Genomic DNA, 27,292 nt, shown 5'->3' on the forward strand with positions numbered 1-27,292 from the left:
TCTGCGTCTGAATTCAATCCTTGTAAATATCAGTATATTTTCCCACCCAGCTGCCAGTCAAAGCCGAGCTATTGCATCATGTTCTTTTGATGTACTCTTATAATGGCAACATGTACATCAAGGAGTCTTTCAGTCACTACATTCATTCATTGTAAATATCAGCACAGGTAATTGATCAACACATCTTCCCACAAAGCAGGTGGCTGAAGCGGGACTGGCAAGTCTTTGAATTTTGTTGCACACCTATTACATGCATATGGAGGACTCTCGCTTCAGTGATTTTCTACATCCCAGATAAAAAATTCTGTACCTGTTATTATGACCAGTTTGGTTTTATTGTAGCTTTTTGTGTTTATGTGTGTGTGGGTATATCAGGCTGTCTGTATGGGGACAGAAGCAGGTGTGACCATCAAGGCCATACACGGACAGAACTGCTGATTTGTAAACTTGCGCACATGGTGGATCCATGAAGGGTGTGTGTGGCCAATACAAGTGTGGGCCAACCCAAGAATTCAGGAGAAGTGTGTGGTTTTACAATGGACATGTTAACCAGGTCAAAATGTTTCGTTTCAAGTTTTTACAAGTATTTATGAGTCATACGAGGTTGTAAATCATACAAGCTGTAGCAATGAGTCTTGAGTCATATGTTTGGTACAATTGAGTTACTTTCATTTCATGAGATTATTTGAATCTCACTTTCATTACATGAGATTATTTGAATCTTACTTTCATAACATGAGATTCTATGAATCTTACCTTCATTTTTAAATATATGAATCACATTTTTGTTTCCCCATTTGTGAATGTTTGTGTAAAAGTAATTGAATGAGTTGTATGTTTAGAGCATTAAAGAATCACAATGTATATGTAGATTATATACATATTTTTATTAATTCATTTTATAAACTTCCATCTTTCATCACATTGTCTTGTGTTGTCATTTAATCCAAGTATACATTCAGGTCAATCATTACAAAACTATATGGTGGTAACATTTTTGTCATAATTCTTTCCAAAGTTTATTCCACAAAAATAACCTGGCATCATATATTAAAATAAAAAAAGATACAAAAGCAATGTTACTAAAGGTCTTTTTGGTAATTTCACTTTTAAATTTGAAAATAACTTCGTTTAGGAGAGTTGTTGTTGTAGGATTTAACAACATTTTTTCAGCACAAGATATACATGGCAGCCAGTATGAATGGTGGATGAAGAACCCGGGAATACCCCGGAAAGAACCACCAACCCATGAGAACCTACCAGCAAGCTTTCTCACATATCAACATTGGCCGAGCCCGAGACTCGCACCCACGCAGACAGAGGTGAGATGGCAGTGATCCGTGATGGAGAACACTTTAATGTTTAGGAGAGAGTACAATTTTCAACTGCATGAAATTGTGTACACTGTATTAATTGTTGTGCTCTATCAGTAGCTATTCATGTCATGAACAAAGTGATTTCAGTCCCACCAAAAATGTCAGGAGTCATTTTTAAAGTCTTTGCGTCAAGATACAATAGTGTAGTTTAAGGAACATGTGCAAAAATCTCTTAGTTTCCAAACTCAACCATGGCTAACGATGCAACTATGATCACTGAAAAATCATTCAATGGAAAGTTCTTGTGGAAAAATAACATTTTCTCAAACAAAATGTTTAGTTTAGCTTTTTAATATCTAATTCCAGGAATTTAATGCCATAAAATAACACTTGAAACTAAACTGTAATAAAACTGCCAGTGGGGATGGATAGGTTAAAAACTATAAGCTAGTTTTTAAAATACCTAGAAATACACATTTAACGATTATGATAAGAAATGTTTAGATTCTAAAGATGGAGGACCCTAAATCTGATCACCCCTGTGGGGGGTAAAATAAGATGCACTCTCCTCATTTACTGTCATGTGCTGAATGTGTCTATACACAGAATATGATAATAAACATGTTTTTCTACTTTATTAATGTATCTGAAAATGATTAGAATATTTAGTTAAGATTTAAAAGTCATATAAAAGATGAAAAATGTTTTATTCTAATATTTCAGAATTAGCACATTCTACAATGGAGTTATGCGATGATGCAAAAGACATTTATTTAATCAATATGGAATACTTGTCAGTTGAATTATGAATGCAACACTATCATGACAATACTGTAGTCCTACAATGTAATTTATGTTTTAATGCTATGTGTTACAACCCAAATAAAAGCCTTGTATAGCGTGTTCCAATGTCAAAATTTCAGGAATATCTTACATACTTGGCAGCCCATTTCGATACTCTTCCACAAATTGATATGTAAATAATACACTTACTGTGCTGTTGTTATCTGGTGGAATCTAAATCTGACACTAGCAAATGGACGCATTTTCATGTTCCGTTGACATACATTTGAATTTGTTGAAATGCAACAGTAGTCGAGGTATGCCGAAGTATGTTCATGTGGGGGATATGCTTCTTGAATGAAATGAAACGTTGACCATTGCAGTAGGCATTATATATTTGTATTTGTTTCGTTAAAGAATAAAATTTCCACTTAACCCAATTTTGCCATTCAGAGCTTTGTTCGCTTTCCAGCCAACTCAAATGTAGACCAAAGTAACTTGTAAACAGGTCCATTTCATTTGTGAGGATGTGAATTTATTAGAAAAAAGACATCAGAGTAAGTAAAGTCTGACTAAAACATTATGACTTTACTTTGTAGAAAAGCGTCATTATTGGTTGCCAGCTGTGTGAGTTATTGCTGAAAATTTGACTTGCATTATGATGTTAGTCAACATCAAAACATGCTACACTGCGCCATTAATTAGGCAGTAAGACCCAGACGCCCAAAACATAAATATCAGCGTCGAGGTCTTACATGTAGGACTAGACAATACTGTATTACAGGCAACACTGTATGTATCATGATTCAAAATGGCAGGCCATAATGACCATATAACAAATAACCATCTCAAATAGTATCACTTACTCAAATCCAAAGAAAAGGCCACTTGTCACAAAGATGAGAGTACATGTGAAGTAAAATATCCCCGTTTGGCGGGCCATCATGATCCTGCCATTGCAGCAAAATTTATTTTTGCCTGGAAAAACTTCCCACTTTCGTACATTTTTCGGCATTTTAGTCTGTATCTTGGTTGATGATTCAGTACACACAGCCGGGACATAAAATCGATCTTTCATTACTAAATCATGGAATCCACACCTAGCTCCATCAAACAAAGAAAACCAACTTCGAAGGTCATTCTCCTAGAGTAAACTTAACTTTAAGCATCTTATGACATTCGTTTTTGATATAAACCTTGTCAAAGTCGGTTGTAAAAATGTTGTTATTTGTTGATGGTGTAAATGTTAAGTACAGAGCGGATGGAGAGTTCTTCATAATTAATGCGCATGCTCAGTAACAAACAGGTCCCCCTCCCCCAGCAATATTTGCAAACATAAAGCAATATTCTTGTATAACAAATATATGATAATATTATGTCAGGAAATTAATTATTCCCAGACATTATTTCCAATATAAAGGTTCATTCTTGAGTAACATTATAACGCCCTTGACCTTGTCAACAAAGATGGCTGCGCCCATGAGACGAGATGACCAAATAGTAGCAGATGAACGAAAATTGTCTTTTACAGAAAGCAAAGGAATAGAGAGATTAAAAGGTTTCAATGTAGAATTATTTATTTTATTAATATAAGGAATTTGTCTGGAATGAAAATATGCCGTGATGCTTCAAATATTTTATGCCTTGTTTAGTGTGAAAGGGATCACAGGGGCTCGTATCGTTGCTTAAAATTGACCTGTCACGCATGTACTATATAATAACCACAGGTGCTCTACGCGAGCTCGATGTTGAGGAAAAAACACAATAATCTAAAGAACAAAATCATACAGAGTAACAAAAAATACCTGAGACTACCCCCATGACCCATTGTACCAAACTGAAATTACAGGCTCAGAAACGTGCGATTTTCGCGAATTTTTACTCGGAGACAAGTGCGTGCACATGTGAAAACCGGTGACAAGAGCTACATGTACCATGTTTACGACTCTACGATGCATCCCTTCTTGAATCACAGAACAGTGGTAGATGCAAAAGTAAGTTTTTACTTACCATTAACTCGATTCAACTTTAGGAATCCTGTTCCATGCAAGAATTAGACATTGTCTTCTTCAAAGCACAGGCATCGTATACATGTGACTCTATTTTCAAAATAGTGTAAAACTATGCGGCATACACATCAATGCCAAAATATGATTGGCTTAAAAGATTATACTTATTATCACATGAGCTCAGTCATAGGTGAAATGAAGCATTTGGAAGTTCCGTACCTTCTCTCTTATATATCATGATAGAGAGGGTCCTATGTCAGAACGGGTCATAGGGGTAATCTAATGTATTTTTGTCACTCTGTATGATTTTTTCCTTTAGATTTTTTTTTTTTTCTCAACATCAAGCTCGCGTCAAGCACCTGTGATAATAACTACAGGGAGGACACTTCTCTCCTTTCTTGCGCAACCCATTTAAGAATAAACGCTGATATTTCAAGCTTCGCTTTGTGTAGCTTAATAAATTTGGTGCCAATATTTATCTTCGGCATTCGACTGTGTGTTCCTATCAAAAGTTTGACATAATATCATACCTTTAAGGAATGCCAAATCATTTTCCCATGGTACCGATCGATATGGTCCTGATGGCACCTGCTTAATATTAAAGAACTGCACTCTCATTGGCCAACCGAAAATGATGCAGGACGGTAAGAAATTCATGCAGGCCCGATTATTGCATCATATAACATTATTTTATAGTTTTCTACTTTCCCTCATAAGTTTGGCTCCATCCATCAAAAGCAGACCATTCATTGTAATTGTTTATTTAACTACTTATTTTTAATAAATGCCATTATTTTCTATGGAGTTTAATATTTGTCTCTTATTTTTATAGTAATCAGAGATCTCGGAAATACTTAATTACGTTTATTTGGATGCCAATTTTTGATCTAGGACACAGAAAATCACTGAGGCGGGAGTCCTCAGTATGCATGTAATAGGTGTGCGGCAAAATTCAAAGACCTGCCAGTCCTGCTTCAGCCACCTGCTTTGTGGGAAAATGTATTGATCAGTTAGCTGTGCTGAGATTTACAGTGAATGAATTCAGTGACTAAAAGACCCCTTGATACATGTTGCCATTTTATAAGAGTACATAAAAAAGAACATGCTGCAATAGCTGGGCGGCAAGTTCAAAGGCTTTGACTGGCGACCAGGTGCGAATATGTACTGATATTTACAGTGATCGAATTCAGAGGCAGAAAGACCCAGAGATGTACATGTCAAAGAAAACAAGATGGCTGCTATCGCTTAACCGGCTTGAAGCAGCTGTTCCATTTTTTTTACCGTTTTCATGAAATTTGTGCTTGTTACCTGTTTTCATCTACGTTATTGTGTTCATTATGTATTGGCTATTAAATTCTTCTGTGTTTCTTCATCTCCTTGTTTTGGAAATGAGAACAATTACACTTATTTTCAGCTGTCTTGCTCGACTGTTTTTGAACAAACCGCCATCACGTGATACTCGCCAGTCAACACGTTTATGCTACGATGGACCCTCATTAATTGCTTTAAATGATCACTCTTTGGCTTTTTGCACCACATTGTGCTCTAGACTAAACGAACTGGGACTACATTCATCATTACCTAAATGTAAACAGAAGCGAAAAAAGAAATGTTTCAAAGCTGGCGTACAACAGGAAGAATTCCAGTTATCTCCCTTATTACGGCAAAACAATTTGTAAAAAATTTGACCGTTAATTTAGATAACCTAATTCAAATCCCTATTAATTCGTCAACCTTTCTGTCACCTATCCAGGAGATACCTATGCGTTTTGCATTATTCAATGCCAAATCAGTAGGACCACCGGAAAAGTGCACAGAAATAGTTAATTTTGTCAACGACCAGAATATTTACATCTTTATCCTGACAGAAACATGGCTAAAAACATCAGGCAATGAGCCCAAGTGTGCAGATCTAACACCCACTGGTTACTCCATCAAGTCGTTCCCCTGTAATTCTTGCGGAGGTGGAATTACTGTCATCACTATTAACTCCATGACAAAACGTCTTAACCACACCACAACATTCAATTTCGACCACACATCGTTTGAACTAATCCAAACCACACTCACACTGGAGCAAAGGTCAGTCCATTTTTTCTGCCTATACCGCCCTCCTCCTAGTAGAAAAAACAAGCTGACTGACTCTCTCTTTTTGGAGCAGTTTCTGAATCTCCTGGACTATGGAAATTCGATAGATGGCAACCTGATTATTCTTGGAGATTTCAACTTTCACTTTGACTATCCCGGAAACCCAAATACATCAAAACTCTTAGATTTCATTAATGTTTTCAACCGCAAACAGTCAGTTAACCAACCCACCTATAAACATGGTCACATTTTAGACTGGATTCTTCATAGACCTGATGATAACATTCTACAGTCCTCCCTGGTATCCCATGACCTTGCATCATATCACCTCTGCATTATATGCCATCTTGAAGTATCAGTCCCTAACCCTCCACCTTTATCTGCTACTAAGAGAAACCTCCGTATGATAAATAAAACCAAACTAATGCACGACATCAAAGCTAACCTAACAACTTGCTTACCTCCACTGCAGAACAACTTGATAACTGCCTGCATTCATTACTTGACAAACATGCACCAGCTACCAAGTGCAGAGTATCAATTTAAAAGTGTTCTTCATGGTATAGCAGTGTTAGGGACCAGCTTCGCACTGCTAAAAGAGACCGCTGTAAAGTTGAGAGGCTTTGGCTTTCCACCAGACTCACTATTCATAAGCAAATCTATGAAGCCACTAAGAAGAATGTCACAGATATAGTCCATGCAGTGAAATCAGCCCACTACACTACTAAGATCATGGAAAGTTCCAGCTGCAAAGAGCTCTTCGAGATTACTAACAAGCTAATGTCAAGGATCAAATGTACACCACTTCCAACTACTATCTCTCCAGTCAACCTTCCGGACATGTTTGCAAACTTCTTCCGTGACAAAGTACAAACCATTAGAGATAAGCTTGACACCACAATTTCAATTGCCTCATCATCACCACACAGTTGGGATAGAGAATTTGAGTGGCAACCATTAGCATTTGAACCTGTCTCGATGGATTTCGTACGTACAATCCTGATGAAGAGTGCACCAAAGTCATGTGAACTTGATCCAATTCCAACATCACTGCTGCTGGAGTGCTTAGATCCAGTATTGCCTTCTTTAACTGATGTTATTAATACCTCTCTCTCATCGGGGGAATTCCCATCATTTTTCAAAACTGCCATTGTAAAGCCTCTGCTGAAGAAACCAACACTAGACCATAACGATTTAAAGAACTACCGCCCAGTTTCTAATCTCCCATTCATATAAAAAATCTTAGAAAAGGTTGTTCTATCCCAGCTTGTATCTCATCTAAATTCAAACAGTCTTTTTAGCAATGTACAATCTGCATATCGCCCTTGCCACAGCACTGAAACTACTCTTCTAAAAGTAGTTAATGACATTCTCTCTGCATTGGATAGCCGAAAGATTACAGTCCTCACCCTCCTTGATTTATCTGCAACATTTGACACAATAGACCATGATATATTACTTCACCATCTCCAGCATGTATTTGGCATTCATGATACAGCCTTACTGTGGTTCAAGTCCTACTTGGTCAACAGGACACAAATTGTATCTGCAAATGGAAGACACTCCAGCCCAGTTGATGTATGTTGTGGTTGTTCCACAAGGGTCTGTTCTTGGACCTGTTCTCTTTATGCTGTACACTAAATCGCTCCTAAGTGTCATAGATCATCATCCAGTGTCTCACCAATTGTACGCTGATGACACCCAAATATACAAATCTAGTCACCCAACTGAAGTTGATGCTACCATCCAAGGTGTAGAGAGGTGCATTTCTGATGTGAAAGTATGGATGACATGTAACAAGCTGTAGATGAATGATGATACAACTGAGGCCATTCTGATCACAACACAAAGACTTTCTCATTCACATCCTTTACCTCAAACAATAAATATCAGCAACATCAACATTTAATTCACACAATCAGTATGAAACCTAGGTGTTACTCTGGACGGTACTCTCACATTGCACCAACATGTCATGAACATATGCAAGGCTGCATATCTTGAGCTGAGACGCATCAGCTCAGTTTACAAATATCTTTCAGTTGATGCCACTAAAACACTTGTGTGTTCATTAGTACTTTCAAGACTGGACTATTGCAACTCAATTCTGTCTGGTTCATCTCAATATCTACTCCAGAAACTTCAAAAAGTTCAAAACACAGCTGCTTGGATCATACTTAGAGTACCACGATCAGAGCACACCTCCCTACTGCTCTGTACCCTACACTGGCTATCCATTCGATCCAGAATCAAACACAAAATTTTTTCTCTGTGCTACGTTTCACTGTCGGACTCTAGTCCAACATACCTATCCAACCTCACCCATGTGTGCACACCAGCAAGATACTTACGCTCCTCTTCTGACAATCGTATACTCATTATTCCCACTATGAAAACAAAGTCATATGGACAGCGTTCTTTTGCATACCAGGGCCCAACAACGTGGAATGAATTGCCCACTGAACTTAGAAACAAAGACACAGTGATCACATTCAAGAGGGCTCTCAAAACTCACCTTTTTTGACTGCAAGAAAACTTAAAGACCTAATAATGTTTCCTACCTTAAATATTCTCAGCATGTTTTTTAATGTTTTCTAATTTCATGTTGTTTGTTTTTGTAATCATATCATTATACGTTTTTTATCTTAAGGTGTTACCTAATGTTGTAAAGCACTTAGAGCTTCTAAAGATTAGGCGCTATACAAAGTCCTCATTATTATTATTATTATTATTGTTATTATTTGTAAAAGTACATCAAATAAACAACTTTAGCTTTCGTTATTGTGTTAATTTCCGAATGTAGCGGAATAAGCAGTGCACGTGACCTCAGAATCAAGATATGTTGAGACTTAGACAAAATGCCATTTGTAAGTGGGTGACAAGTCACCTAAAAATGTAAACTTTGCCTTCTTCTGTTAGGAAAGCAAAAATGACTTCGCCCTGTGATTATTTAAGAGGTACATTGACTGACCATACCATATTTTTCGTAAATGCCCCTCGCTGTAGCCTGGTTAGTTCTAGTGTTGTAGAGAAATGTATTCATGAAGGCATCAGCAGCTAGGCCTAGTTTTTATATCAATTACGTTGACAAACAAAGTCTTGCCCATTCATAAGCATTATGTTTTGATAGCTGATTGACCAATAACCCTTTTCCGAGTAAGGTAGCAACTATCAATTTCCTGCATGTTATCCTTTGATGATAAAACATACAGACTTTTGTTTTAAGATCAGAATCAGTGATCTGGATATATATTAACTGCCTCTTATACACTATTTTGTCATAAAATTAGTTTGAAATGGTAAGTGAACTAGTAGGCCTAACAGGAAATAATGGCGGACTTCGCTAAGTCTGGGATGTACCAGTTTATTAGATTGTCTGTTTTCTAAAATCATCGAGCAGATATATTCAGAAAAAATATACAAATCATTGAAACCAAAGCCTAGTTATTATTTTATTAAAGATTTAACTTTAAAATGCAAATTATGTAGGTCAGAAACATATGGGACAATGCTATGTTGTGGAATTCACGAGATGTGCTTTAAGGTCTAAGCTGTTGTCTGACTGACACGTATTTGCGAAAATACGGGAGAAAAACAGCAAATCAGATACTATTTGCCTAAAATTACTACAAGTATGTATACAAATAAATAAACCATAAATTTGTGATCCTGTCAGTGGACTGTTGTAATGAAGCTATATTATAGTGAGTGATTACATTACAAAAACCTCTCCATCTAAAAATAGATGCACTCACATTTGTATTGATTCTGTAGGAAAGAAGGGACTGCAACTTTTGATGGTGAGACTCCTATTTTTACCAAAATGGGAGTCCTGGACTCCTAGTTTTAAAATCCTGGCGAGACCTCTGGTAATATCGAAATTATATCAGCGAGTACCCTTTTTAATAGCTACAAACCATCTGTTAGAATAACTGAAATACATCTTGATTATCTGATGGCTTCACTCCGTCGGTTCTAGGTTATATGCTACACCTGTATCCTATTTCTGTTTTATTATGTTTGTCATTGCATTGTAATGGTACAAATTTCATTATAGCAAAGCTTATATTCATTTTTGATCATTTGGTAAATTTTGGTAAGTTCAAAAGATATATGCAGTGATATCAAAATCATTGTCAAATTTGCTGAGATCATTTGTTTCTTCTGACAGCTACTAAAACAACAGGAACACTTGTTTAAAAATTAATATTGTTGGTATCAAGGGTTCATTTACGAAGTATTTAGAAGTGATTCGATTGCATAAAAAAGGATGAGTCATCATTGTTTGTAACTCTAATACAAACATTTTTTAGACAAAATCTATATAAGTCCCTTGTGCAACTTATTTAAATTAATCATTGTTCAAATAAATGTAATTAATTTTATGAAATGTGCTATTAAGTACTTTTTGAGTAAGTAGAGGGTTCAGATTGTCAAATAGTTGAATACCTTTTCCTTGACTGAATATGTTCAGTGCATATATGAATACATTTTTGTTTCATTCTCTTAAACGATCCAATGCTTGGTATTGAATAATATGAGAACTATTGCCGTTGTTTTCCATTACTTCTCATCTCTGATAGTTATATGGCAAAACTGTTTCAATATTGGTAGCAAAAAGTAATTGTTTTGAAATCCTTACTTTAGATCGTTGTTGAACTCTGATATTTATATTGTAAAATTATGTTAACATGGGTACTGGAACAATCCTCAGTTTTTTTACTCTTTTTTTCTCCATCTTTTAAAAGTAAAAAATTATCTACCAAATGAAATAACATCAAAGACATGTTGTGCTTTGTCATTCAATGTTTCCAATATCAATTTATTATGCACCTTTGATTTTATATGTAACTATCTGATAAATATGCATTTTTTCTTTCCACACTTACGTTCAAGACTGTTTTCCACTCGTATAATAAACCCTTCATTCCCATTCTGCATTTATTTGTTTATATAATGTCAATAATAGAAAAATAAATCACTTATAGTTGAAAGTCTGTGTGTTCATATAAACTCGTTAGATTTCTTATACCAACAGATACCAGAACACCACGAGAATTATTTTTAAACAAATGTTACTGTTAACTTTCTTGATTGATATATCTATTATACTAACATTATTCATTAATGTGGTAATTACTCTCAAACTAGGGTCAGGCTGATTTGTTACAAATTACTGACTAATTAGGTCCAGATTTCTGGCTGATTTAGCCCAACTTCTAAGCTGATTCGGACCATGTGAAATATTATTCAGTTTAGTCCAGGACTTAAATGTGACATTTAAACTTGTTTTTGAAGATGATCTTCTCATTATGTCCTAAGTATGTCAAGCAGTTTAAATATGCATTTAAGGTAACAAAATCATGTTAGTACGCGTGATCATGGTGTTGCTATCTATAATAAAATAACATAATTCTGTTTATTTTGCGTTGGCAATTTAGTAGTGAGATATTTTTTAAACTTCTTGTTCAACTTTAAATAGTTTGTTTTATTGAGAAATAATAAAATTACCAACACTGACAAAAAAAAGAAATAAACTAAATGATGGGCGTAGTACAAGTGAGCTTTCAGAAACCATCCAAATTCTGCTCAATAGCCATGATATTGAACTCAGTAGCCACCGCATTTCCTGAGTAGGCATCAGTGATGCTTTTTATCGAGTTCAAGTAACATTGTCAATTGTTAGCAAATCTCAATGTAAAATCAGATTAAATTGTTCAGTTAGAGATTTGATATTATAACCCTTTGGCTTATTGACGGTCAGCACCAATTCAGTCGATTTCGTGTTATAGAGGTCCATGCCATAAACACTATTGATCTGCTAAGTATGACGGACACTGTTAGAGGAATTAGACAACTGCTGACCTCGGGACCTGGAGAAAAACATTGCATGAAATTTTTTGTGATCCAAATAATCACACAAGTCAGTTTAATATGATTTTGTTTTTAATTTTGGGCACATGGAAATTGGAGTTGGGCTTGTTGAGTTTGAGTCAGGGCTTGTAATATTTGTGAAGTCACCAGGCCTGGTCCTGTGTCTAAAAAATTTATTTTAGCTCTGTATAATATACATGTATAAAGTTTATAGAGGTCATCATATATTTAAAGATGTAATGCAGTAATAATTTTATTTTTTAAGGAGGAATTTTCATGGCAAGCATCACTGGGATTGCCATTTTATCTGGTTTTGGAATGACACTGGCCTTAGTAAAGAAGAAAGAACCAAGTTTATTTGTGAAGGTAAAGTATATTTGTGTTCACTTCATTTGTATATTGTAAACAAAGAAGTTATGGTTTCCCATTTAGAACAGTACCCTCTCAGCAGTGAAAAATACTTTATAAATACAGTTGAGGATGACAAAGATAGGAAAAATAAGCTATTTTGTTGTTAGGCAGTGTGGTTTCTGTTTAAGGATGACCTTTGTTGAGACAGGAATCACTACCAATTTATGTTACCAGCTTGGAATACAACACTATGTTGTTTGACGTAGTGTATTAAAGAAAGCTTTACAGAAGCATCTTTTACTTCAACATTTGACCTCATGTCACTGACAACTACAGTACAGCTAGTAGATATGTCTCTTCCAACAATGTATCATGCACTACAAAGAAAACAGCATGGCACCATTTGACAGAATCTTTGTACAGTTGACTATTCTAAAATTTGATAATTTTAGTACGGCTCAGTAGATGTGTACATTGCTACAATATACAATATACTACACATAAAAGTATTGTACCAACATTCAACAGTATCTTTGCACCATTGACTGTAATTGGTTCTAAGCCCCACCCAGGCTCATTTGCACTGAAGAATTTAAAAACTTTTTAATTAAAATAAACTTGAAGTATTACTTATTGTATGAACTGAAAGAATGTAAAGTTCAAAATTTTGAACATAATCAAATGAGTAGTTTCTGATATATTTGGGCTCAAAGTTTAATGTATATTTTTGTCCAGAACATTTATGTCCCACATGTTGATCAAGATTATATAAGACGATGGCACTACTAACACCAGACTAAGCTCATAGCTATTCCACTTGCTAGTTAACTTGACACAACCACTAACACCAAACCTAAGGTCATAGCTATTCCACTGGCCACAGGTCACTTGGTACAACTAACATCAGATCTAAGGTCATAGCTATTCCACTGGCCACATGTCATTTGGTACAACTAACATCAGACCTAAGCTCATAGCTATTCCACTCGCCAAAGTTAACTTGATACAACCACTAACACCAAACCTAAGGTCATACCTATTCCACTGGTCACAGGTCACTTGGTACAACTAACATCAGACCTAAGGTCATAGCTATTCCACCTGGCCACCGGTCATTTGGTACAACTAAAATCAGATCTAAGCTCAGAACTATTCCACTGGTCACAGGTAACTGGATACAACCACTAACACCAAACCTAAGGTCATAGCTATTCCACTGGTCACAGGTAACTGGATACAACTACTAACATGAAACTAAGCTTAAAACCCTTCATTTAGCCGTATGTAACTTGATACAAATATTAGAACCAGATCTAAGCTCATAGTGGTCATACATAACATGATACAGCTATGAACACCAGATCTAAGCTGATAGCCCTTCAATTGGCCATATGTAACTTGATACAACTACTAATACCAGACCTACACTCACAACCTCTCAATTGGCCACATGCAGTTTGATACAACTATTAAAATCATATCTAAGCTGATAGCCATTCCATTGGTCATATGTAACTTGATGCAACAATTAAAACCAGTTTTAAGCTCCTAACCCTTCAATTGGCCATATGTAAATGGATACAGTTACTAACACCAGACCTAAGCTTATAGCCCTTATATTGGCCAAATGTAACTTGGTACAGCTATTAATACCAGAGCCAAACTCAATGCCCTTCAGTTGTCCATTTGTAACTTGATGCAACTATTAACACCAGATCTAAGCTCAATGCCCTTCCATTGGTCATAGGGTAACTTGATACAACTCTTAAAACCAGATCTAAGTTGATAGCCCTTCCATTGGTTATATGTAACTTGATTATGACTAAGAGCACCAGACCTAAACTCACTGTACTTTTGTTGGCCATTTGTAACTTGTTACAACTACTAACACTAGACCTGAGTTCATGGCCCTTTAATTGGCCATATGTAGCCAGATACAACTACTAACACCAGACTTAAACCCATAGCTCTTCTATTGGCAAAATGTAACATGATACAGTTGCTAACACCAGACCTAAACTCATAACCAGTCATTGGCCATGTGTAACTTGTTTACAACTACTAACACCAGACCTGAGTTCATAGCCCTTTAATTGGCCATATGCAGCCAGATACAACTACTAACACCAGATCTAAACTCGTAGCGAGTCATTGGCCATATGTAATTTGTTACAACTACTAACACCAGACCTAAGCTTATAGCCCTTCAGTTGGCCATAAATAAACTGATACAACAATAAACACCTTACATAAACTCATAGCCCATCTGTTGGCTAAATGCAGCTTCATACAGTTACTAACACCAGACATAGCTGATAGCCTTTACACTGGACATGGTGACTTAGGTAAAACTACTAAAACACCAAACTAAGCTCATAGCCCACCCATTTGCCATAGGTAGCTTGATACAGCTATGAAAACCATGTATATAATGTGCTAAGTGCTTCAAGTACTGAGCTAAACTGGCTCAACTACATGCACAAATCAATTTTGGAAAATTTTCTTTGTTTTTTTTTTTATACCCTGGTGGGAAACAAATGCTATGATCAGTAACGAAAAACAAGGACAGATTGACAACTAGAAATACGCATTTTTGGGGCCATTTCACTCAGTTAATTTTACAAAGTTAATATATTTCAATTTCACACAGTTAACACATGTTGATTTCATGCAGTTAATAAATGTCAATTTCACTCAGTATATAGCATCAGGATCAGCCATCATTGTCACTAAGTGCAAGGATTTTTGTGATTTTTGTTTGAGAATCTGAGATGATATCCTTCAATATCAGACTAGATTATGTGTGAAGATAATGGCAGTCATATTCGTGTTGTGTTGAGGAAATTAAATTGAATTGTTTTTTTTATTATCTCAGAGTAGGCATCTAGGGTTCATGTAATATTACCACCAGGTACTAGGTTTCATGGAAGCTTCCAGAAAGCCTGTTTTCCTATAGGGATATTCCCTTCAGTAGGCACCCTGAATTGATGATGCAAAGGGTGGTTGTTTTCATCAGGCATTAGAGGCACTTGTACAGAAATGTATACAATGTTGGCATCCAAAAATGCATACAATGTTGGCATCCAAAAATGTATACAATGTTGGCATCCAAAAATGCATACAATGTTGGCATCCAAAAATGTATACAATGTTGGCATGTATACAATGTTGGCATCCAAAAATGTATACAATGTTGGCATCCAAAAATGCATACATCAGATAAAATTAGATATGTTATGAGATGCTTGCAATGCAAATGAATTAGGGGCATCTAGATGTGCTTGTATGAGGAAAGGGATCATAATTTTGGGGTACACTAGTTCACAAGGATAAACCAATGACAATGAAGGTTTCCAATCTCTTTTTGTAAGTTGTGTATAGCCCTTACAGATATTTCATAAATGTTAAGTTTTTATTGGTAAATGCTTCCCTGGCTTTATATGTTTAATTTCATTGCTAAGAAACAAAGATCAAGTGAATATTTAACTATCACTAATATCGGTTTCTAGACATCATTTCCTGTAAGAAGTGTTTTGTTGTATTGTTCTAGTATTACATCACTTACTAGTATTTTCAAATAGATTTTTGTTACTTCTTTATGAATATGTATTACTATATGCTTATAAAAAGAGAAACATATGTTTCTCATAGTACTGAAACACTTTTAAATGTAGGGGTGATGCTCATGGTACCGATATGCTATTACATGTATGGTGTATTTCAAATGGTACTGAAATACTATTACATGTATTGTGTGTTTCTCATAGTGTTAAGATACTATTTCATGTTTGGTGTTTCTCATGGTACTGATATACTATTAGATTTATGGTGTATTTCTTATGATACTGAAGTGCTATTACATATACGGTGTATGTCTCATGGTACTGAAATACTGTTACATGTATGGTGTATTTCTCATGGTACTAATATGCTGTTACATGTATGGTATGCTTCTCATGGTGATAACATGCTATTTCATGTTTCTTGTTTCTCATGGTACTGATATACTTTTACATGCATGGGGTATGTCTCATGGTACTGATATACTGTTACATGCATGGGGTATTTCTCATGGTACTAATATACTATTAGATTTATGGGGTATTTCTCATGGTACTGATATACTATTAGATTTATGGGGTATTTCTCATGGTACTGATATACTATTAGATTTATGGGGTATTTCTCATGGTACTGATATACTTTTACATGCATGGGGTATTTCTCATGGTACTGATATACTGTTACATGCATGGGGTATTTCTCATGGTACTGATATACTTTTACATGCATGGGGTATGTCTCATGGTACTGATATACTGTTACATGCATGGGGTATTTCTCATGGTACTGATATACTATTAGATTTATGGGGTATTTCTCATGGTTCTGAACTGCTATTACATGTATGGTGTATTTCTCATGGTACTTGTACTGATATCCTGTTATATGTGTGTTGACTTATTTATTATTTTTAGAGACCATTGAGTACCAAAGATTTGCCAGAGAGTGGGGGATCTCTAGCAGTGAGAGCTTTGGCATGGGGAACATTGTACTCTGTGACAGGATTCAGTCTGTTTTGTTATGCTGTCTGGAAGCTGATGGGGGTTCACAATGTAGGTTTTGTCTTTCTCTCATTCCTGTATTACTATGTATGGCAATATAGATATCATCTATTTGTAGCTGCAGCAGCAATGGCTTTGTCACTGATGTCAGTGGCTTTGTAAATGATGTTATTGGCTTGGCTCTGTCAATTATGTCAGTTGCTTTGACCATGATGTTAATGACTTGGCTTTGTCATTGTTGACAGCGGTTATGTCAGCAATGTTAATGTTCTGAAATTTGTATAAGAGACATCATTGCACAATTCTATCCACTTTAGACACTTCACCAAAGGCTCAAGAGTGTTGATACAATACTATATCAGATGTCAAAATCACTTCTACATGTGTGACTCAGCTTGGTAGGAATGTTCCTTGATGTGCTATGCATATGATATAGTATTATGATTTTAGTAGCAGCTGTTTTTATGCACATCACCACACTGGTAGAGTATCTGTGCCGGCAAGTACTGAAAAAAAGGGATCCAAGGTAGGCACAAAAGTGTAGTTTAACTCCACCTCAGGCCATCTTGCAAATTTTATAAGGCAATCTACCCAAATATAATACAAAAATATAAAATAAAAATAAAAAATACTTTATTATAATCATACATTTTATGAGCAGATTATTGATTTTGTGATGGAATATTTTGATTTTTACCACAGCACAAATATAAATTAGTGCTTGGTCACATTTTGTTACACTGGAGCAAAAGACCCATTTTTAATCACAGCTTCTTTTGCGGAATGTCTAATAGTAGTAAATAAGGCAGTTATAAGTAACATTTTAAGCAGCTAATAAAGGTGATAAGAATCTGGATCTTGTACCATTGTTGCCTTTCATGAAGCATTTACAAGTAAGTATAATATGGTGAATCTGTTCTCAGCTTTGGCATATACCAAGGTCAAGTGATGGATTCATTTGGGTTCTAAATGTTTTACCGCTTTAATACAGATATAGAACTCAGTTACCAATAAACTTTATTATTATTATTATTATTATTATTATTATTATTATTATTATTATTCTCAAGGTTGTGAACAGACTCTGGATTTGATCCATAATACCAATATATCATATTCATTGAAAAATACTTGCTTAGAAAATCTGAATGAAATAAAATATTTAGGGGTGACAATTACTAGCAGTCTGAAATAGAACCTTCAGATACAAAAGTAATGCAAATCGTGCTTTAGGTCTATAAAGATGTAACTTGTTATCTTGCCCTCAAAATGCCAATGAATTAGCTGTCGGGAGTTTATCTGTACCGATTTAGAATATGTTGCTGTCAGGGGTTTAATTTGACCAGTTTAGAAAATGCAGCTTTCTAGGGTTTCATGGGAAATATTTAGCTTTGCTTAGAACTATTTAGAATATGCAGATGTTTTACAGGATGAAATTGAAACAATTTGAGAACAAGTAGCTACTTAATCAATAGATATCAACATGATAAAATATGAATTCATAGTTACACACTTATTTTTATTTTTTTCAAGAATGCTCAAAGATTGGAGTCCATCAACACAAATATTAATCACAACTGCTGAATCTTTATAAAACCAAATGGATACATTTTTAAAATTAGTATGGACATATTTTTTCTCAAATGGATTTGTAAAGATTGATGCTGTGTGATGCAGCAATGCTGTAGCACCATACTAATACAAATTAGAATTCCATGACTCTTGGTGCCCAGAACTTGATAATCCCCTGCCATTTTTATGAGAGTCAGCAACCTCATTCTTGAGAACCACAAACTTTTCTCATGGCTTGTAAACTCATTTTCATTATATATATATATATATATATATATATATATATATATATATATATATATATATATATATATATATATATATATATATAAAATTTGGATTTAATAATTCCAGGTTTAAAGTTAAATAAATATGCAACCTTTTAGTCAGAGCAATTGGATTCCTTAGTGTAGTTTCAATCTTACACACTCAATCTACATACATACCCATGATATTTGAAAAAGCCTTAAAAGAGGTGAGAGGTATGTAGTTATTTCCCCTTGCAAGATAATAATTTTATTTACAAAGAGTTATTTTCCTCAGTGAGACAGATATATTTATAGTTTACAGAAAATGGACTACACTAGTACTGCTGTTGCATGTATTTCCTTCAAAATTTGCACATAAGCAGCTCAAGATTTTGAGGAAATCTACGCTGCTAGCTTTATATTATAATGTGATAATGTTGTACAACAATAAAATATTACAGTAATGATCTCAGAGACGTGCAGTTAAAATATATCATTACAGTCACCTGCTATGTGAAGTAATGTCACAATAAAATATTACAGTCATGATCTCAGAGAAGTATCATTAAGATATATCATTACAGTCATCATCTAAGACCGGTACTGTTACAATAAAATATTGCGGTTACAATCTCAGAGAAGTACTGTTAACATTATATCATTTCAGTCATGATGTAAAAGAAATACTGTTACAATACATCATAACAGTCATGATCTCAGAGAAGTACTGTTACAATACATTATTTAAGTCATGATGTAGGGAAGTATTACAATATATTATTACAGTCATGATCTCAGAGAAGTACTGTTACAATACATTATTTAAGTCATGATGTAGAGAAGTATTACAATATATTATTACAGTCATGATCTCAGAGAAGTACTGTTACAATACATTATTTAAGTCATGATGTAGAGAAGTATTACAATATATTATTACAGTCATGATCTCAGAGAAGTACTGTTACAATACATTATTTAAGTTATGATGTAGAGAAGTATTACAATATATTATTACAGTCATGATCTCAGAGAAGTACTGTTACAATACATTATTTAAGTCATGATGTAGGGAAGTATTACAATATATTATTACAGTCATGATCTCAGAGAAGTACTGTTACAATACATTATTTAAGTCATGATGTTGAGAAGTATTACAATATATTATTGCAGTCATGATCTCAGAGAAGTACTGTTACAATACATTATTTAAGTCATGATGTAGAGAAGTATTACAATATATTATTACAGTCATGATCTCAGAGAAGTACTGTTACAATACATTATTTAAGTCATGATGTAGAGAAATATTACAATATATTATTACAGTCATGATCTCAGAGAAGTACTGTTACAATACATTATTTAAGTCATGATGTAGAGAAGTATTACAATATATTATTACAGTCATGATCTCAGAGAAGTACTGTTACAATACATTATTTAAGTTATGATGTAGAGAAGTATTACAATATATTATTACAGTCATGATCTCAGAGAAGTACTGTTACAATACATTATTTAAGTCATGATGTAGGGAAGTATTACAATATATTATTACAGTCATGATCTCAGAGAAGTACTGTTACAATACATTATTTAAGTCATGATGTTGAGAAGTATTACAATATATTATTGCAGTCATGATCTCAGAGAAGTACTGTTACAATACATTATTTAAGTCATGATGTAGAGAAGTATTACAATATATTATTACAGTCATGATCTCAGAGAAGTACTGTTACAATACATTATTTAAGTCATGATGTAGAGAAGTATTACAATATATTATTACAGTCATGATCTCAGAGAAGTACTTTTACAGTTGATCATTTCCACAATTAGAGCTCTCAAAGTGATGTTTGTAATTAGTTTCATAGAAAAATATGCTGCACACATGAGCATATAAAAATGCAGCAGTATATTGTGTTTATTGTAAGTAACTTTTCCTGTTTTATTAATATGTATCCTCAGTATTCATGCAGTTATGCAAATGATCACCAGTCTTGCATCCACATGTTATCACCAATTACAATCAGGTCATACTGCCCACAGGATGACCAAATGACCATTCTGGAAAAGTATTAGCCAGATTATTTTGGTAGTTAAGTCACACTGGCTTCATGTTCATTTAATATTAGTTTAGTACTACACTTCCTTTGCAAATAGAGTCCAAACAGGGTACATTGGAGGGAAACTGAGGGCATGTCACAAGGATGCACAGTCACAAAGAACTGTGTCCTCCAGAAATTTCAGAGTTATTGGACATTATGCATTGAGTCCTTGAGATCTTTCATGGGTACTAAAATATTGCTGTTGTTATTATTATTATGGTGATGATGATTATGATTTTTATTATTATTATTATTATTATTATTATTATTATTTATTTCAAAGTCCCAGTTTATTAGTGCAGAAAATATATTTTGTAAGTTTTTGTTCAAAACATTTTAAGATCTTACTTGTATGTTGTAATGTCTCCTCAAGTTTAATGTATAATTTTAATTTTTTATACATTTACTATGTAGTGATGTTCTATGTTTGATACTAGTTTATTTACTTTTTGCAGTTAGATTATCTCCCTTTTCACATTCTTTAATCTTAAAAGCACAATTTGCAAAGGCACATAAACATTTTAATTTATAGGTTCTGGCAATCACTTTTATAAGAATGCAAATGTAATAAGAGTAATTTATTTTCAAATAACATATTAAAAGTAATTTTTCTTTTACAGCTCAGGGAATTTAATGAAAAGATACATTCAGTTGTACCAAAAGTGCAGAAGAAAGAACCTCAGGGTCGATCAGAATTTAAAAGTATAAGAGACTTGTTTGAATATATAATAGAAGAGGATGAGATGAAAAAGAGAAGAGGAACTTGAAAGTGCTGGGGCACTATTATAATAATAGATTACAAATACGTTTTATGCAGTATTTCATTCTTATGTGCAGAAGTTCATGCTTATTATGTTTGTTTTGTTTTGTTTTGTTGGATATAACGACACTTTTAACACATCATTGGCTTATCATGCCAAGGAAATTGGAGCTAAGTTTCTCCTAAAGACACACCACAGCCAACCCAGGCTGACCTGGGCAGGTGTCAAACCAGCAATTCTTGAATCACAAGTCTGGAGCTACCAAGGCTCCCTGCTTATTATGTGAGTATGAATACTGGTCTCAGGTATTGATACTTATCATTAACACTCAGCATATGTTGTCCAAATCATGAAACATATTTGAGTCCATAATGTTTGTATGAAAAATAGTTATCATATTTTTGATTTTCTCTAGATCATATGACTCTTCACTTTGGAGATGGCATCTTAGCATAGTTTCACGCAAATACTGTAAGCAACAACAGAACTAAATAATCATGTCGATAGCATGCAGTGATCCTTGCATGAAATGTTGGTAACAGCAACGTATTTTGTCTGAGATGTTACATATTGTTAAGAGTAACACATTAATGCTTTCAGACAAGCTATTTAAGGTGTTTCATTTTCAGCAGCAGCCATCTAGATAATGAGAGTGTTGGAGCTATAATACATTAACATATTGGCATACCGAACATCTACAGAAGTTCATACCTCTGTAGGTAGATGAGTCAACAGTATATTGTTGTATCTTATACAGAATACTTTTATTACTGTCAAAAATCTTTAAATTGTAATATTTTTAATACTTGTTGCATACTGTCATGATTATAATACTTTATACATACAGTCATTTTGGTTGTATGTGATAGACATATATTATTCAGAGATCTCGGAAACGCTTAATTACGTGTATTTGGATGCCAGTTTTTGATCTGGGACGCAGAAAATTACAGGCGGGAGTCCTCCATATGCATGTAATAGGTGTGCGGCAAAATTCAAAGACTTGCCTGTCCTGCTTCAGCCACCTACTTTGTGGGAAAATATATTGATCAGTTAGCTGTGCTGATATTTACAATGACAGAATTCAGTGACTGAAAGACCTCTTGATGTACATACAGGTTGCCATTATAAGAGTACATCAAAAAGAACAATTATGCAATAGCTGGGCGGCCAGTTCAAAGGCTTTGACTGGCAGCCAGTTGGGAAAATGTACTGATATTTACAGTAATTGAATTCAGAGTCAGAAAGACCCAGAGATGTACATGTGGTCATTTGTAAAAGTACATCAAATAAACAACTTCAGCTTTCGCTATTGTGTTCATTTCCGAATGTATCGTAATAAGTAGTGCACGAGAATCAAGATATATTGAGACTTAGACAAAATGCCATTCGTAAATTTGGATAAGTATTTTGGGGTTAAATGGCAAACTTACAAAGATTGTAAGAGATTCAGAAGAGTGCTAAAGCTGCTAGAATTGATAGTTCGGATAGGACAGTAGCTAAGTGTAAGAAAGTGTGTGATGCCTAGCTTAGTGTTTGGAATAAATCCTTACTTGGATTGACAAAATTCAGTATCACTCTGATGGACAAACAAGAGCTATTTAAGAGGTACATTGACTGACCATACTTTTTTTAAAACGCCCCTCGCCTTATCACAGTTAGTTCTAGTGTTTGTGGCGAAATGTATTCATCAATAGATCAGTAGCTAGGCCTAGCTTTGATATCAATTAAGTTGAGAAACAAACTCCTGCCCATTCACAAGCATATGTTTTGATAGCTGATTGACCATTAACTCTTTTTCGAGTAAGGTAGCGACCATCAATTTCTTGCATGATATCCTTTGATGATAAAACATACAAACATGTTTTTTAAGATCAGAATCGGTGATCTGGATATATATTAACTGCCTCTTATACACTATTTCATCATAAAATTAGTTTGAAACTGTAAGTGAACCAGTAGGCCTATTGGGAAATAATAGCGGACTTCGCTAAGTCTGGGATGTATCCAGTTAATTAGATTGTCTGTTTTCATACATCATCGGGCAGATATTTTCAGAATAATATACAAATCATTGAAAGCAAAGCCAAGATATTATTTTATTAAAGATTAAACTTTAAAATGCAAATTATGTATGTCAGAAACGTAGAGGACAATGCTATGTTGTGGAATTGGCAAGATGCACTTTATGGTCTAAGCTGTTTTCTGACTTGACACGTATTTGCGAAAATACGGGAACAAAACAGCAAATCAGATACTATTTAACCATTGCCTAAAATTACTACAAGGATGTAGACAAGTAAATAAACCATAAATTTGAAATCCTGTCAGTGGAATTTTGTAATGAAGTTATATTAAAGTGAGTGATTACATTATGGAAACCTCTCCATCTAATAAATAGATGCACTCACGTCTATGTTGATTCTGTAGGAAAGAAGGGACTGCAACTTTTGATGGTGGGACTCCTGTTTTTACCAAACTGGGAGTCCTGTACTCCTTGTTTTAAAATCCTAGCAAGATCTCTGTTATTTGTGATACTATATGTATGCAGTAATATTTGTCATACTATAGACATATTGTTATGTTTGTAATACTTTATGCATACTGTTATGTTTGTGTACTTTATGTATACTGTCATGATTTTGGTTTTTTATGTATACTGTCATGATTGTGGTTTTTTATGTATACTGTCATGTTTGTGGCACTTTATACATACTGTCATGTTTGAAATTCTTTATGTGTACTGTCATAATTGTGATAATTTATGCATTCTGTCATGATTGTGATACTTTATGATACTGACATGTTTGTAATACTTCATGCATACTAGTAAGATATTTCTAAGGATAATGAATCTTATTTCATTATAGCACAATTTCATTTTGCACTTCTGTACATTGCACATTTCAACTAGCCCTGACTCCACTTTTATGTTCCCAAAAGGGCCCTTATTTGTTTACTGTTATTGTGACACAACACTGAAATTGCTGTACTTTACAAATGACAAAAAATAAACAAAACTCTTATTAAATTTGCTAATGAGTTTTTTTGCCTCTCAAAATATTTCTCAAAAAGTAATGTTTTCTCCTGGTCCTAATTTCAGCCATTGTCCAGCTGTTCCAGTGCTCAAAGAATTTTTCAGACACAGGCCCAGAGCAAGCCTCTTTAACACAATCACTTATCCCACCTTAAAATCCACTTGACCAACAAGGACATATTTTGTACTTTTATTTTCACACACCCACCATGATCAGAAAAATTATATGTTCAGTCCCTTATACTTTTGATATTGGTCACTCAACCTTTGTTCACATTCTGCTGATGAGGGACACACAACCAGTGAGGTTTCCAACATTGTCACAGTTTCTGCATGCCCAGTTGGCTTACTGTGGCACACAACTCTGCCCTTGCAATTTTTAACTTTGCCTTCAGGTCAGTGTCATTTCATCATGATCTGTATAGAGGTTTAAGTATTCGGGGGCCATGGAGAAATTTCATTTTCTGAACACAACAAAATTTCCAAGTTTTTCAAATAAAGTTGAACATATAAATGAAGTTAGAAAGGTTTTGACCTTTTTTATATGATTGTGAAAACAGTAGCTTCCGGTTCATAATTAGTTCATTTGGTAGGTCCCATGATAGACATGTAAAAATTATAATACTGATAATGTGTGTCAGTAAAATCAGTGGCTACTATTTGAATGTAATGATCTCATTTCCCTTAGGTGAAAAAGCACTGTATTGGTGGATTTTATAAGGTACTGCTCAGTGCGTTACCAAGTCAACATGGGCAAGGGACAGCTTATTACTATTTAAGCTGTACATTGTGTGCTATTTATAGGTAACCAATAAAAAACCAGGAACAGAAATAGTACTGTTCCCCATTCATAGGTCACATGTTTTGCTTTGTTCACATTCAATTTGTAGCTTTTGATATTTTCAGGCACACAATCTTCGTAATGTAGTGGGATTTACAGATGGAGGCCGAGCAGGAATCTGAGTATTAATAACTTACCAGTGTCTTTTACAGATTTTTTAGCTCTGCAGTGCAAGATGGTAGCCATCTTGACAATCTTGTTATTGCTACTCTTAAATAGAAAGTCATTTTGACATGAGGTTATCATCAGAAGAATTCTCAAATTGTCTCATTGCTTCTAAATGAAAACAATGCAAAGTGATCTCTGCTTCTTCCAAATGGATTGCTAAATCGACATGGAGTTTTCACGAGTAGAATTCTTATGATACCTAGTTGGTCTGAATGAAAATGGTGTCAATCATTAGTCCAATATCACTGTCACAAAATCTTCATGAAATCTTATTGTCACTACTCCCCCTGAATTGACGATAATATCAACATGAGGTTTTCAATGATATAATTCTAATCAGTCCTAACTAAAAATGGTGCCAATATGACATGCAGTATACCCATTACAGCAGCTTATTTGAAAATGTTTTTATCACTGAATACTATCAGCGATTGTTTCAATACTCAGTATTAAAAGAAAGAACAGTTTTATCTTTACTTTATGACAATTCTTCTTGCCCACTTGAGTATTCCTCCCTTTGAGGAAATTCTGTTTAACATAATATCTAAAATGAGAAATGTCCAATGTTAATTGGACAACTCAGTGTGTCATTTTCATTCTTAATACATTACATGCATAACCTGTTTTATCCACATGCCTTTGGGACATTTATGAGAGTCTGGTGGCTGTTGAGATTGGTTGAAGTTGAATTTGAAATAAACATGCTTACCAAACTTCAGATTCATCATACTTGCTTGAAAGCATTAGAATCCTAAAAGTACTATATATATATATATATATATATATATATATATATATATATATATATATATATATATATATATATATATATATATATATATATATATATATATATGCACAAAAATATTGTAAAGGAATGATGTATTCATTTTAAGAGCATCCATAGAGATGATGCAAAAGTGCAAGAATGAATAAAGCATGGATATTTTTCTGATCTTTGTTACTTAAACTAATTTTTCTATGTATTATCCAAAAAATGAACAGATTTATTTTTTCATATATATGTAACTAACTTTCAGTTGGGTTATTTTCATGAAAATCTAATTAAAAATCAACTTATGAACTACATACATGGTCCTTACTGTCTTTTTTTAATTGTTTATTCCATAATCATGGTAATAAGGCTTTCATTAACAATGTTTAATTCCAATTGAAAGTTGACACTGACACTGTCTAATTACAATTGAAAGTTGACACTGACAATGTCTACGTCCAATTGAAAGTTGAAACTGACACTGTCTAATTTCAATTGAACGTGGACAATGACACTTACAAAGTCTTATTCCAAATGAAAGTGTACACTGACAAATTATAAGTCCAGTTTAAAGCTGATGCTGGCAAAGTCTAATTCCAGTTAAAAATGGAAACTGACACAGAAAAAGCCTAATTCATGTTGAAAGTGAGCACTGACATTGACCAAGTCAAATTCCATTTGAAAGTGGACCCAAACACATGATAAAACCTACAAAATATTACCCCAAAAGACGTCTGATGAATAACACTAAAAATATATACAAATTAAAGCAATACAGAACTTATAC

At 34.2% G+C, this 27,292-nt stretch overlaps 2 protein-coding genes across 4 annotated transcripts in view; one reads left to right on the forward strand and one right to left on the reverse strand.

Moving 5' to 3' along the window:
• LOC149792244 (palmitoyltransferase ZDHHC14-like) overlaps positions 1 to 3,368 on the reverse strand; it is a 91,851-nt gene extending 88,483 nt beyond the window's left edge. For all 3 annotated transcript variants that reach the window (XM_089970775.1, XM_089970777.1, XM_089970776.1), the window contains exon 1: positions 2,966 to 3,368. In XM_089970775.1, the coding sequence (XP_089826901.1) occupies positions 2,966 to 3,177 (212 nt within the window). In that variant the 5' untranslated portion in view covers positions 3,178 to 3,368. The remainder of the gene's footprint in view (positions 1 to 2,965) is intronic.
• A 177-nt stretch (positions 3,369 to 3,545) lies between these two features.
• Positions 3,546 to 26,819, forward strand: LOC149792245 (transmembrane protein 242-like). The gene is made up of 4 exons (XM_089970778.1): positions 3,546 to 3,657; positions 12,336 to 12,436; positions 16,900 to 17,037; positions 21,544 to 26,819. The coding sequence occupies exons 1-4, from the start codon at positions 3,567 to 3,569 to the stop codon at positions 21,688 to 21,690; spliced, it is 477 nt and encodes a 158-aa protein (XP_089826904.1). The 5' UTR covers positions 3,546 to 3,566; the 3' UTR covers positions 21,691 to 26,819.
• The last annotated feature ends 473 nt before the right edge of the window (positions 26,820 to 27,292 follow it).

Source organism: Sinohyriopsis cumingii, chromosome 9 (genome assembly GCF_028554795.1).
Source record: "Sinohyriopsis cumingii isolate HCF-2022 chromosome 9, ASM2855479v2, whole genome shotgun sequence".
Taxonomy (NCBI): Eukaryota; Metazoa; Mollusca; class Bivalvia; order Unionida; family Unionidae; genus Sinohyriopsis; species Sinohyriopsis cumingii.